This window comes from Labeo rohita, unplaced genomic scaffold (genome assembly GCF_022985175.1).
Source record: "Labeo rohita strain BAU-BD-2019 unplaced genomic scaffold, IGBB_LRoh.1.0 scaffold_75, whole genome shotgun sequence".
NCBI classification, from domain to species: domain Eukaryota; kingdom Metazoa; phylum Chordata; class Actinopteri; order Cypriniformes; family Cyprinidae; genus Labeo; species Labeo rohita.
The window spans coordinates 787937-800677 of NW_026129689.1; the positions used below are offsets into that span (position 1 = coordinate 787937).

Here is a 12741-nt window from a genome sequence, read left to right on the forward strand (position 1 = left end):
CTGGCGGACCACCTGTCCACCTCACGCACCACAGCAGGCCTCTGTTGGTGGAAGCGGCTGATTCATTAGCTTTTATGCTTGTTTGTAGCCCACCCGAGGACGAGGGAGCTTTCATTAGTACAGCGCTGTTTACTCAGCAACTTACACACTGCTAACGAACAATCCTACACACACACACACACACACACACACACATCTCAGACCGGCCGCAGGTGGACATCTACAGCAGCGCATATGCAGACTGTGACTAAAAGGCTTGCAAATGCAACAAAAATTTGGAGAACAGATTTGTTGAACACCACTGTAGTGAATGGGTGCCGTCAGAATGAGAGTCCAAACAGCTGATAAAAACATCACAATAATCCACAAGTAATCAACACCACTCCAGTCCATCAGTTCACATCTTGAGAAGACAAACAAAACAAATTAAGGTGTTTTAAACTAAAATATGAGTCTATAATTAATATTAACGCTTCCTCCAGTGAAAAAGTGGTCTGGTCTGAATCAAGAGAGAAATCTGCACAGATCAAGCACTGTTTACAAGCCAAAACAGCTCTAAACTGGATTTTGATGTGACTTTTTCACTGCAGGAAGTGTTATTATGAATTATGGACTTGTATTTTAGTTTAAAATGTCTTGATGGATTTCTTTCAGCCTTTGTCTTCTCAAGATGTGAACTGACGGACTGGAAAGGGTTAAAGAACATATTTTTAGTTGTGTGTCATTCCATAACTCACCAATGGATCCTCTGTAGTGAATGGGTGCCATCAGAATGAGAGTCAAAACAGCTGATAAAAACATCACAATAATCCACACCACTCCAGTCCATCAGTTAACATCTTAAGACAAATGAAACAAATTAAGATGTTTAAAACTAAAATACAAGTGCATAATCCATAATAACATTTCCTCCAGTGAAAAAGTCACATCAAAATCCAGTTTAGAGCTGTTTTGGCTTGTAAACGGTGCTTGATCTGTGCAGATTTCTCTCCTGATTCAGACCAGACCACTTTTTCACTGGAGGAAGTGTTATTATGGATTATGGACTTAATGTATTTTATTTAAAAATGTCTTAATGATGGATTTGTTTCAGCTTTTGTCTTCTCAAGATGTTAACTGATGGACTGGAGTGGTGTGGATTACTTGTGATGTTTTTATCAACAGTTTAGACTCTCATTCTGACGGCACCCATTCACATCCATTGCTGAGCAAGTGATGGAATGACACATTTCAAAAAAATCTCATAAAAAAACAATAACACATTTACTCTCATAATGCAAAGCACTTTTGGTCTTGAAGGGTGGTACATTTTGTAAACGCAGGTTTATTTACGGTCTCGCCAATGAATGTGAATGGGTGCCGTCAAAATGAGAGTCCAAACAGCTGATAAAAACACCACTACAAGTAATCCACACCACTCCAGTCCATCAGTTCACATCTTGAGGAGACAAAAGCTGAAACAAATCCTTCATTAAGATGTTTTTTTAACTAAAATATGAGTCCATAATCCATAATAACACTTCCTCCAGTAAAAAAGTTGCATTAAAATCCAGCCCCATATTTTAGCTGTTTTGGTTTGTAAACGGTGCTTGATCTGTGCAGATTTCTCTCCTGATTCAGACTTTGAGAAGACAAAAGCTGAAACAAATCCTTCATCCTTCACACTTTTGACTAAAATACTGGACTAAAAGTCCATAATCTACAAAAAAAAAAAAAAAAAAGAATTGTCTGAATCAGGAGAGAAATCTGCACAGATCAAGAACTGTTTACAAGCCAAAACAGCTCTAAACAAATTTCTGGCTCGATTTTGATGTGACTTTTTCATTGGGGGAAGTGTTATTATGGATTATACATTTGTATTTTTGTTAAAAATGTTTTAAAGATGGATTTGTTTCAGCTTTTGTCTTCTCAAGATGTGAACTGATGAACTGGAGTGGTGTTTATTACTTGTGGATTATTGTGATGCTTTTATCAGCTGTTTGGACTCTCATTCTGACGGCACCCATTCACATCCATTGGTGAGCAAGTGATAGAACGTTACATTTCTACAAATCTAATGAAGAAACAAACTCATCCTAATCTCAGATGGCCTGAGGGTGAGCACATTTTAATTTTCACTAATTATCCACATGTAGGATCATGTCAGCTGAAAGCAAAATAGCTATTATCAGATTGTTTACCAAACCCACATTCAGATTACACCCTTTACACCATGCAATCAGTTTTCAATATCCTGTTTCACTCACAAAAGCATCAATAAAACAGGTTGCAAACAGCATTTCATGTTGACCTTAAAGGTTCGAATGAATTCCTGCTGACACAGGAACAAAAGCAGGAAACAGAAGGACAAACACAACAACCTGAACACCAAAGCGCTCTGTAAACATGAATAGCATTAAGTAATACAGCACAAAGTATGGTTTCATAAACAGACATTAAATTAAGAGAAGACACTGCAGGCAAAAACACTGTTCTTTCATACACCTGTTAAGTTTGAGATTTTGTGTTTTTTCAGACTAGTGGAAAGAAAACATCCAAAACACACTGTTAACACAATTCATCTATTTGTGTCAATAGATTTCAATTACAATACATATTTTTATAGGCCATTTTCTCCAACACTGAGCCATAAATCTCCACTTCAGCAGCACTTACACACACCAAACTTCACATTTGTATTCCTTTAGTCTATATCCTGAAGGTTTTTACAGAGGGATTTGTTGACATATAATTTGCTTGATTATAGACAACATTTTGTTTCCCCAACAATTGTAAAAATATATCATTTTCTGTCTGTTCTAAGTAATTATGGAGTGGCAAAATTAAGATTCCATCTGTACAAACATCTGACTCTAATATGTCAAATAAACAAGAATTCTGAAAGCGACTTTATCCAGTGTTTAGATTTTTATACATAAAATTTGCAAACGAGCACAGAATTTATTAAACAATGCCTCATTTGCATATTTAAACCTAACATGTTTAATGTAATCAATACCCTATTCGTCTGCAGTCTTACCTTAAATTAAAAAATAAACAAAAATGAGTGATGTATGACATTATCAATGTTGGAAACGCATCAGAGTTTGTGAAAAAGGTTCATCTGTTTATGTTTTCATCAGTCATGAACAAATGACTCCGAATCAGTCAGTCAAGAAAAACCATGATTCAGTTTCAAATTAAGTCATTTATCAATTTAAAATGACAGCATTTACTGCATCTCTATGATGATCTAGTTCGGATGTGAGCGTAGATGACGGTGCATCAACGTTAAGCGATTCTATGATTGCCAACTAAAGCAAAAGGTCATTTGGCTCCTAAATGATTCATGTTAGGAGTCAATGTTTCCTTAGTCATGTCCTGATGTGTGTGTGTGTGTGTTTTGCTGGAATGCGGTTGAAGTAAGTCACACACCTCAACACAATCGTTTGCAGAGCTCAACCGCAACAAACACTGAGAAACCAGACTGGAATTCTACACAAGGGCGCAGAAATGCTTTCGGCAGGCGCTGGTAAACGTTACAGAGAACTGAACACAATCGTCTGCCCTTCTCCTTCAATTAAAATGCAGATCTACTTTCAAAGTCCCATGAGTCTTGGAAACACTCCATGAATATGATTTGGGCTAATTAAAGGAAACTAGAAGACGAACAAGCTCAGAAAACACACAGGTGATGCCCGTCGTGATGAATGCGAGCCTGTCGACAACGGTCTGACGAGAACAATGCGAATCAAACACAATGCGCCGCGGGACTGAATCCACGGAAGAGGCCGTTAACGGCTGCGCGGCTCAGGATATCCTCTGCGTCACCAGTCAAAATAATCTCCATAATGCTCATCCTGCTCTGGGGGCGACGGTCAAAGAATCTCAACTCAATACTGACAATGCTTTCTTTCTCCAAAAGGAGCTTGAGCAATGCAATACATCTGATTTTAGCCCTTTTTCCTCTAAAAATCAATGAGAATATAATAGCAGCTCTGTACTTGAGCTATTTCAAAACCAACTCATGCAAACAAGCAAAAGTCACTCATATGATTGCTTCTTTGCACTCCATTATTCGTGTAGGGATCTTATATTTTTTTTATAATGCATCTTCATTTGTATCAATTTATAGCACTTGTCCAATTAAATATTTTATATCCAATCACAACTTAAAAAAAAGCACAAATAAAAAATATTATTAAAAATATACATGGAAAAGTTAACATATTAAAAAAATATATATGTAAAAAATATTTTAACATTTTTTTAAAATACACAAATTAATAAAATGATCTGATATTTCCAGGTTTCAAAAGCGTGGGAGTCCTTACATTACCAAAACTACTTAATATGTGTCACACAAGCATCTAGGCGTCTCATATCTTGGATTTTTGTGGGATTTTGTATGATATGGGAATTTGGAGTTAATCTCTCATCATATGTGAGCACTGCTGCCCCCATCAGGACACAGGAATATAGAATAAAACACTACAAAACATCTGCAAAAGCCATTCAACTCCAGCCGTATCAGGTTAAACAACAACACTGTTCTTTAAAATACGCATCAAAATAGAGCTGAATTCAGGCAAAGGCGTAATCAACTCATCGTGCATCTTAAAACGACACGTTTTAACACTAAAGTCATTCATAAAACAAATGAAAGCGCACGTAACAGACAGCTGAGGTCTTTAACTGGAACTGGTTACTGCAAAACCATCTCAAACACTTTCATGGTTTTCATTAAACACACAGATGGAGCTCGTTTACCACTACATGCACTTTGAGAAAGTAAATTCAGAAAGAAACACAGGGATAAACATAAACGCAGGGCAAAACACAACTTTGTAAAAACGCAATGACTGTGTTTGTGCTCGGCTGCTTTGCATTAAAATAAGATTATAGAATAACTGAAGATAAAAATAGCACAAAGGCATGCCTTTCTCTCTCTGTGTGTGAGTCTTATCTAGTTAAACACGGTGACTGACTGACAGAACGCAGAAACTAACGGCTCACTTTTGATAAGGATCCAAAACATTCACTTTTAAAGCGTTATGGTATGATGGTAACACTATGGTACTTTGATATATGCCACACTCACGTAATTATACGTGAAAAGAAGAATCCCAGATAACAAAAACGTTTTGCTTAAGTTACGTCTGAACGTTTTTCGGCTATTCAGAACGTTCTTGAACGTTTCAGAAAATAAAAACGCACACGTGACGTTTGGAGAACATTATCAAACACCAGATCACTACTGTAAAAATGTTTATTCGTAACTTTTCCAGAACGTTAAGCAGTGTTCTAAGAACGTTCCGAGGTAGCTGGGATACCATTGTACAAAAAACCCAAACCATCTCCATGTTATAATGGCCACTAAACTACTACAGCGCTTCTTGTTAGCGAAGAAAAATCATGAAAAACCAAAAAACACAAAGCGCAAAACCAAAAAATATCATTTATCTACAAATATTCGTCGGTTATTAATCAGAGGACACACAGTAAGGTTGTTTTAAACGAGATGGAGAGAGGAAAGAAGAAAGCGAATGCTCCTCATCTTTCGGTAGATTTGAGCGCCACGGCTTTGAGGGAAAGTTTGGGGCTGTGGCGTCAGAGAAATGCACGCTCAATCTGACATCAAACGCCCGACAAACGCTACAATGCGCAGACAAAGTAACTTTAGAAAGTTCATTTGTAACACTGCGAATCTCCGGCGAACTTCGGCGAGTATTTTACGCGTGACAGCGGAGGAACTTTCAGCGAAACAACCGAGGGTCTTACCTTGGGATTCTTGAAGCGCTCCGGCTGAGATCAAGAACATAACGGAGGAGAAGAGAAAAGCCGTTAAAAGTCTCCGATCCATAGCGGGAGTCTCGCGAACGCCACCCCGCGCTCCTCTCGCGCTCCGCGCCAAGCCGAAATTATTCCCGTTTGTCTGAGCAGTGACGCGCCCGGAGCCGTTACACCCCCGTCAGCGTCTTTGGACTAGTTGAACTGTGTCCGTCCGCTCGTTACCGACTTTAGGACCGCCGCTGGAGGAGCGTGACGTCACCGCGACGCAAGCAGGGGGCGTTTTGTGCTCCGCGTCCGCGAGCGCGTTCGGTCGGTGGTGCTGTGGGTCTCCGGTGGAGTTTAACCGTGTACAGCGTTTAACGGGTGATTTTTCTAAAACCAGTTGCGCTGTATTCGAGATGCGAGCGGATCGAGCCGAACCCGAACCGAGCTGAGCCGAAGTTTCGTTCGTTGGGAACTGTAGGGATGCGATGCGCAATTACGCAGCGGGTTGCGGAGAGGCGTGCGCGTCACAGATCAATGAGGATATTCCCAAAAATGACTCGGAACGCGATCAGAACTGCTGTGAATCTGCGCTCATCATATCTGAGACACAATCCATCCGTGTGTGTGTGTGTGTGTGTGTCAGTATGAAACGCAGGGAAACTTTGCAGGTTTGGGGTCCGCAAGGGTGCGCCAGAGGGTCCGTCAAAAAGCGCTTAGAGAAAAGTGTACAAATAAAATAAAAAATGAAATAAAAAATCTTTAAATTTACATATAAAATTAATTTAAAAAAAGTGTAAAGTAGTAAAAATAAAACAATAATAATAAAATAAATAAAAAAATTAATCAAATGTTAAAATTTACATATACAATTAAAGGAATTATAAAATAGTAAAATAAAATAGTAAATAAATATTTTAAATTTATATATACAATTAATAAAAAACATTATAAAAGAGTTAAACAAATATTGACATAAATTAAAAAATAAGATTAAAAGACATGAATAAATAAATACAGTGAGTTAAAAAATGTAGTGATGTCACAAAAAATATTTGCAAATAAAAATTTTAATATATTCATAATATGTTTTTGTTTTCACTGAACACCTTAACAAATAAAGTCTCTTTTTAAGGTTCTTCAGATTATTAAACTGTTTACATCATTATTCTTCACATTATTAAAAACAGGTGAACAAAAACGGATCTTCTGTAGCATCACTGTGAAAACCACCTTCTGGAACCTTTATTTTATAGAAATTGGGTATAAACTGGGTGAAAAACCCTGCTTTAGGACATTACAGACGATTTGTTCTTTGTTTAATTTTTCATGAAATGAGCGCAGCGATCTGAGAATGAATTTGTTTATTGGTTTTAGTTTAAATGTTTTAATCACTGTGATATTATGATGATATATTCTGTTTCATCTTTACAGAGACTATTGGGAAATTGGGGTTTGCTTTTGTTTTTATCTCTTTTTTTATATCATTTCAATGACAAAAATTAAATTCCATCACAATATGAACCTGTTTTTAAAGAATGAAATATCTGAAGTGAAGCAAATTGTATTTAAAATGGGTTCCAGACTATTTGATTTGATGTGTTGTTCTGCCTGATAGTACATATCATTCCTTAAAGGTGTAAATTCACACCATATAAAGCTTGTGACAACTTGCCCCGCCCTGATGTTTATCTAAAATCCTCCAGAGAACAACTCTTGACTCGCGTCTGAATGTAAATGTATGTCAGTGTGCTTTCGTTGTGTTACTGATATGAAATATGATATTTTTGTTTAGAGGACAGATTCCCCATAGACTAGACAGTTTATGCAACTGGACGTTTGACTGGATACGATACGACCCTTGGGACAACTAGCCCCGGTGTGTTGTTTGTAGTCTCAGCTGCCGTGTTTGTTGTGTGATGAATCAATAAGGATTAAAGAGGGCAGCATTCCCAAAGCCTTCTCATCTAACACATCTGCTCCGATCGGATCTGTTTCCAAACATTCGTCCCGGAAGTTAAGAGACAGTCAACAGAACCTCACATCAGACCCTCGGCCCTTAACGTGCCTGACCTCTGACCTTCTGACCCCTACAGCTCAGTGTTGTCCTGTCTTCACACACACATGGTTATCTGTATGCAGTGTTGTACACAAATATAAATGTATGTAGCTATTTCTTTAAAACTCAATTTTGTATTATTTTAGTGTTTTCATAAAAAATAAATTAATAAATAAATAAAAATAATTACTATTTTTTTGTCATTTTTATGACAAAAAAGACTGGTAATGATGAAAATTATATTAATAAATGTTAACTAAAACAAATAAAATATTTTTAAAAAATTAAACATTTCAGCTAGGCAACATTTCTCATTTTCATTTTGTTTATTTTGATGCACTAAAATCAAACTAAAACCAAACTGAAATAAAAATTAATAAAAACAATATAGACATCTTAGAAAAAAACACTAATAAAATGACCAAAACACAAAAATGTAATAAAACTTTAAATAATTAAAAAAAAAAAAAAACAGAAAATACAAAAATAAAAACTAATTTAAAATATGAAAAAAAAACTATAATTGTATCTCAATGACAAAAACACAAAAGTACTAAAACTTTAAATAATAAAAAAAAACAGAAAAAACAAACATAAAAACTAATTTAAAATATTATATATATATATATATATATAATTGTATCTCAATGACAAAAACACAAAAAGTCCTAAAACTTTAAATAATAAAAAACAGAAAATACAAAAATAAAAACTAATTTAAAATATATAAAAAACTATAATTGTATCTCAATGACAAAAACACAAAAGTACAAAAATTTTAAATAATTTAAAAAAAACTATAATTGTATCTCAATGACAAAAACACAAAAGTACAAAAATTTTAAATAATTTAAAAAAAACTATAATTGTATCTCAATGACAAAAACACAAAAGTACAAAAATTTTAAATAATTTAAAAAAAACTATAATTGTATCTCAATGACAAAAACACAAAAGTGCTAAAACTTTAAATAATAAAAAAAACAGAAAAAACAAACATAAAAACTAATTTAAAATATTATATATATATATATATATATATATAAAATTGTATCTCAATGACAAAAACACAAAAAGTCCTAAAACTTTAAATAATTAAGAAAAACGGAAAATACAAAAATAAAAACTCATTTAAAATATATAAAAACCTATAATTGTATCTCAATGACAAAAACACAAAAAATCCTAAAACTTTAAATAATTAAGAAAAATGGAAAATACAAAAATAAAAACTCATTTAAAATATATATTTTTAAAAACCTATAATTTTATCTCAATGACAAAAACACAAAAAGTACTAAAACTTTAAATAATTAAGAAAAAGAGAAAATACAAAAATAAAAACTCATTTAAAATATTATCTCAATGATATTAAAATAACACTGATTAAGATTTCAGAGAATGATTTACTTCATTAATATTGTAACATATGAAAAATAGTCCTAATAGTGGGTGAATGTGATCTCTTGTGTATTTGTATAGGAAGCATTTCTTTCATAACCTGCTGAGTCTCAGGCTCGTCTTCTGCTGACCACAACACTCTCATTCGTGAAGCTAATGCACTTTTTAAGAACCGTTCTGGCTAAGCATGTGCTCTAAACACCACGAACACACATGTGCAGATCAGATCACACACTTCTGATCCTGATCGATCGATTAGTTGGAGATTCACAGACAGAGACTGAGACAGACTCTCGTCGCGTCCGCTGCATCTATTGAGACATGAAAGTGCTCAGACGAATGAGTCTCAGCCTCCAGACGCTCCTGACGGCCACGCGCTCTTTCACAGTTTCTTAAGAGGAGACGTGTGAATCTTCATCAAAATATCAGGCCCTAACGCTCTACATCAGCAAACTTTGCTTAATCTACATCATGCCTTCTGTCGTCTGATCAATAATTTCAAGTAATGTCAGAATAACTGTAGTCATATTTGCAGACGAACACAGCTCAGCTTTACTTGATTCTCCATCATTTTTTAGTCTCAGATCTGATCATCAGGAACATTTGAGAAACGTTTGTTTCCAGAAACTTTACTTTCACTGTTCCTCAGTGGAGCAATGATCTTCACAAGCCTCCAAAACATCTCACATCTTTTTTGGAACGTTCATTTGTTCGCCTCTCAACCATCATTGCATTGATTTAAATGTTCGAATCATCTCAATCTCATTTTACCAAGACATATTACTGGAGATATAGAGTGAACACTCATTTTTACATCATTTTCTGACTATTATTTATTTATTTCACTATCATATTTCATACATCAGGCTTTTATTGGCTCATACAGTCTGATATACTGAAAATGTGGAGCTCAAATTGTATAAAATTGAAATAAATTGAAATAAAAAATAAATAAATTAGATTTTTTTTAAATATTATTTATTTATTTCACTATCATATTTCATACATCAGGCTTTTATTGGCTCATATAGTCTGATTGATTTTTCAGACTTTTTATTGGCTCAAATAATCTCATATACTGAGAATATGGAGCTCAATTTTGTTACATTTCATACAATTTTATAAAACTTTATAAAATTTAAATAAATAAAATAAATTAGGGTTGATTTTTTTTTTACTATTATTAATTTATTTTTTTTTATAAATTAATTAATTACGAATTTTCTGACTATTTATTGCCTCATATCGTCTGATATACTAAGAAATAAACTGAAATGAATAAATATTAATTAAAAATAAATATTAAATATAATATAAATATTAAATATAATATTTATTTGATTTTTTAGGTTGATTTTTCTGACTATTTATTGGCTTATATAGTCTGCTATACTGAGAATATGGAGCTCAAATGTATACAATTTTATAAATAAATTTAAATAAATACATTTTATAATTTTTATATTTAATTAATTATTAATTAGAATATGGAGCTCAATTTTATAAAAAAAAATAAAACTGAAATAAATGTAAATAAAAAAAATGAAGGTTTATTTTTCTGACTATTATTTATTTATTTCAGTATCATATTTGATATATCAGGCTTTTATTGGCTCATATAGTCTAATATACTGGGAATATGGAGCTCAAATTCATAAAATTGTATAAACATGAAATAAATGTAAATAAATAAATTAATAAAAAAATTTAATCAATTAAATTAAGATTTTTTTCTGACTGTTTATTGGCTCATTTAGTCTGATATACTGAGCTCAAATTTATACAATTTTATAAATAAATTTAAATAAATACATTTTATAAATGTTATATTTTTATATTTAATTCATTAATTAATTAAATTTATTAGCGTTGATTTTTCTGACTATTTATTGCCTCAAATATACTGAGAATATGGAGCTCAATTTTATTACATTTTATAAAATTTTATAAAAGTTTATAAAATTAAAATAAAGTTAAATAAATAAATAAATTAGGGTTGATTTTTTTTTACTATTATTAATCAAATTTTTATATTGATTAATTAATTACGAATTTTCTGACTATTTATTGGCTTATATAGTCTTATATAATAATAAATAAATTAATTAAGGACTATGATTTATTTATTTCAGTACCATATTTGATATATCAGGCTTTTATTGGCTCATATAGTCTGATATACTGAGCTCAAATTTATACAATTTTATAAATAAATTTAAATAAATACATTTTATAAATGTTATATTTTTATATTTAATTCATTAATTAATTACATTTATTAGCGTTGATTTTTCTGACTATTTATTGGCATAAATATACTGAGAATATGGAGCTCAATTTTATTACATTTTATAAAATTTTATAAAAGTTTATAAAATTAAAATAATTTTAAATAAATAAATTAGGGTTGATTTTTTTTACTATTATTAATCAAATTTTTATATTAATGAATTAATTTATTAATTACGATTTTTCTGATTATTTATTGGCTCATATAGTCTGATATACTAAGAATATGGAGCTCAAATATATACAATTTTATAAGATTTAAATAAACTGAGATGAATAAATAAATACCTGAATGAATTAATTAATTAGGGCTGATTTTTTTGACTATTTATTGGCTTATATAGTCTTATATAATAATAAATTAATTAATAAAGGACTATTATTTATTTATTTATTTCAGTACCATATTTGATATATCAGGCATTTATTGGCTCATATAGTCTGATATACTGAGAATATGGAGCTCAGTTTTATAAAATGTTCTAAAATTGAAATAAATAAATAAAGCTGTGATACTAAAAAAACAGGGTTGATGTTTCTGACTATTTATTGGCATAAATATACTGAGAATATGGAGCTCAATTTTATTACATTTTATAAAATTTTATAAAAGTTTATAAAATTAAAATAATTTTACATAAATAAATAAATAAATTAGGGTTGATTTTTTTTACTATTATTAATCAAATTTTTATATTAATGAATTAATTTATTAATTACGATTTTTCTGATTATTTATTGGCTCATATAGTCTGATATACTAAGAATATGGAGCTCAAATATATACAATTTTATAAGATTTAAATAAACTGAAATGAATAAATAAATACCTGAATGAATTAATTAATTTGTTACATGTCTCCTTGTGTTTCTGGTTATTGGACTGTTTTGGTTTCTCCCATTGTCTTCCCCCGTCGATCTGTCTGCTTTGGTTTAACCCTTGTTAACGTCATCCCATTCACCTGTCTTGGTAATCAGCACACCCTTTATAAGCCTGTTTGTATCCTGAGTTCTCTGTCGGTCTTTAATGTTGTTTATTAAGGTTACTACGTGTGTGGATCTTCCTGCTTGTTTCTGCTTGTGCTACCTGAGGATTATATTAAACCTTTTGCTTGTTATCTCGTCTCTCGTCTCGTTCCATCCAGCACGGAGCTCAACCGTAACAGAAAGACCGACCTACAACAGTTTAACCGGCGTTATTCCCCTGCGTTTATTTTTTTTCTTGTTTCTCAGTGTTT

The 12741-nt window shown here is 32.2% G+C and overlaps 1 protein-coding gene across 1 annotated transcript in view; it reads right to left on the reverse strand.

The window, feature by feature from the left end:
- Positions 1-6256, reverse strand: part of ptprma (protein tyrosine phosphatase receptor type Ma) — a 298397-nt gene extending 292141 nt beyond the window's left edge. The window contains 1 exon segment of the mRNA XM_051104590.1: positions 5761-6256. Coding sequence (XP_050960547.1) covers positions 5761-5842 — 82 coding nt within the window. The 5' untranslated portion in view covers positions 5843-6256.
- Between the last annotated feature and the right edge of the window lie 6485 nt (positions 6257-12741).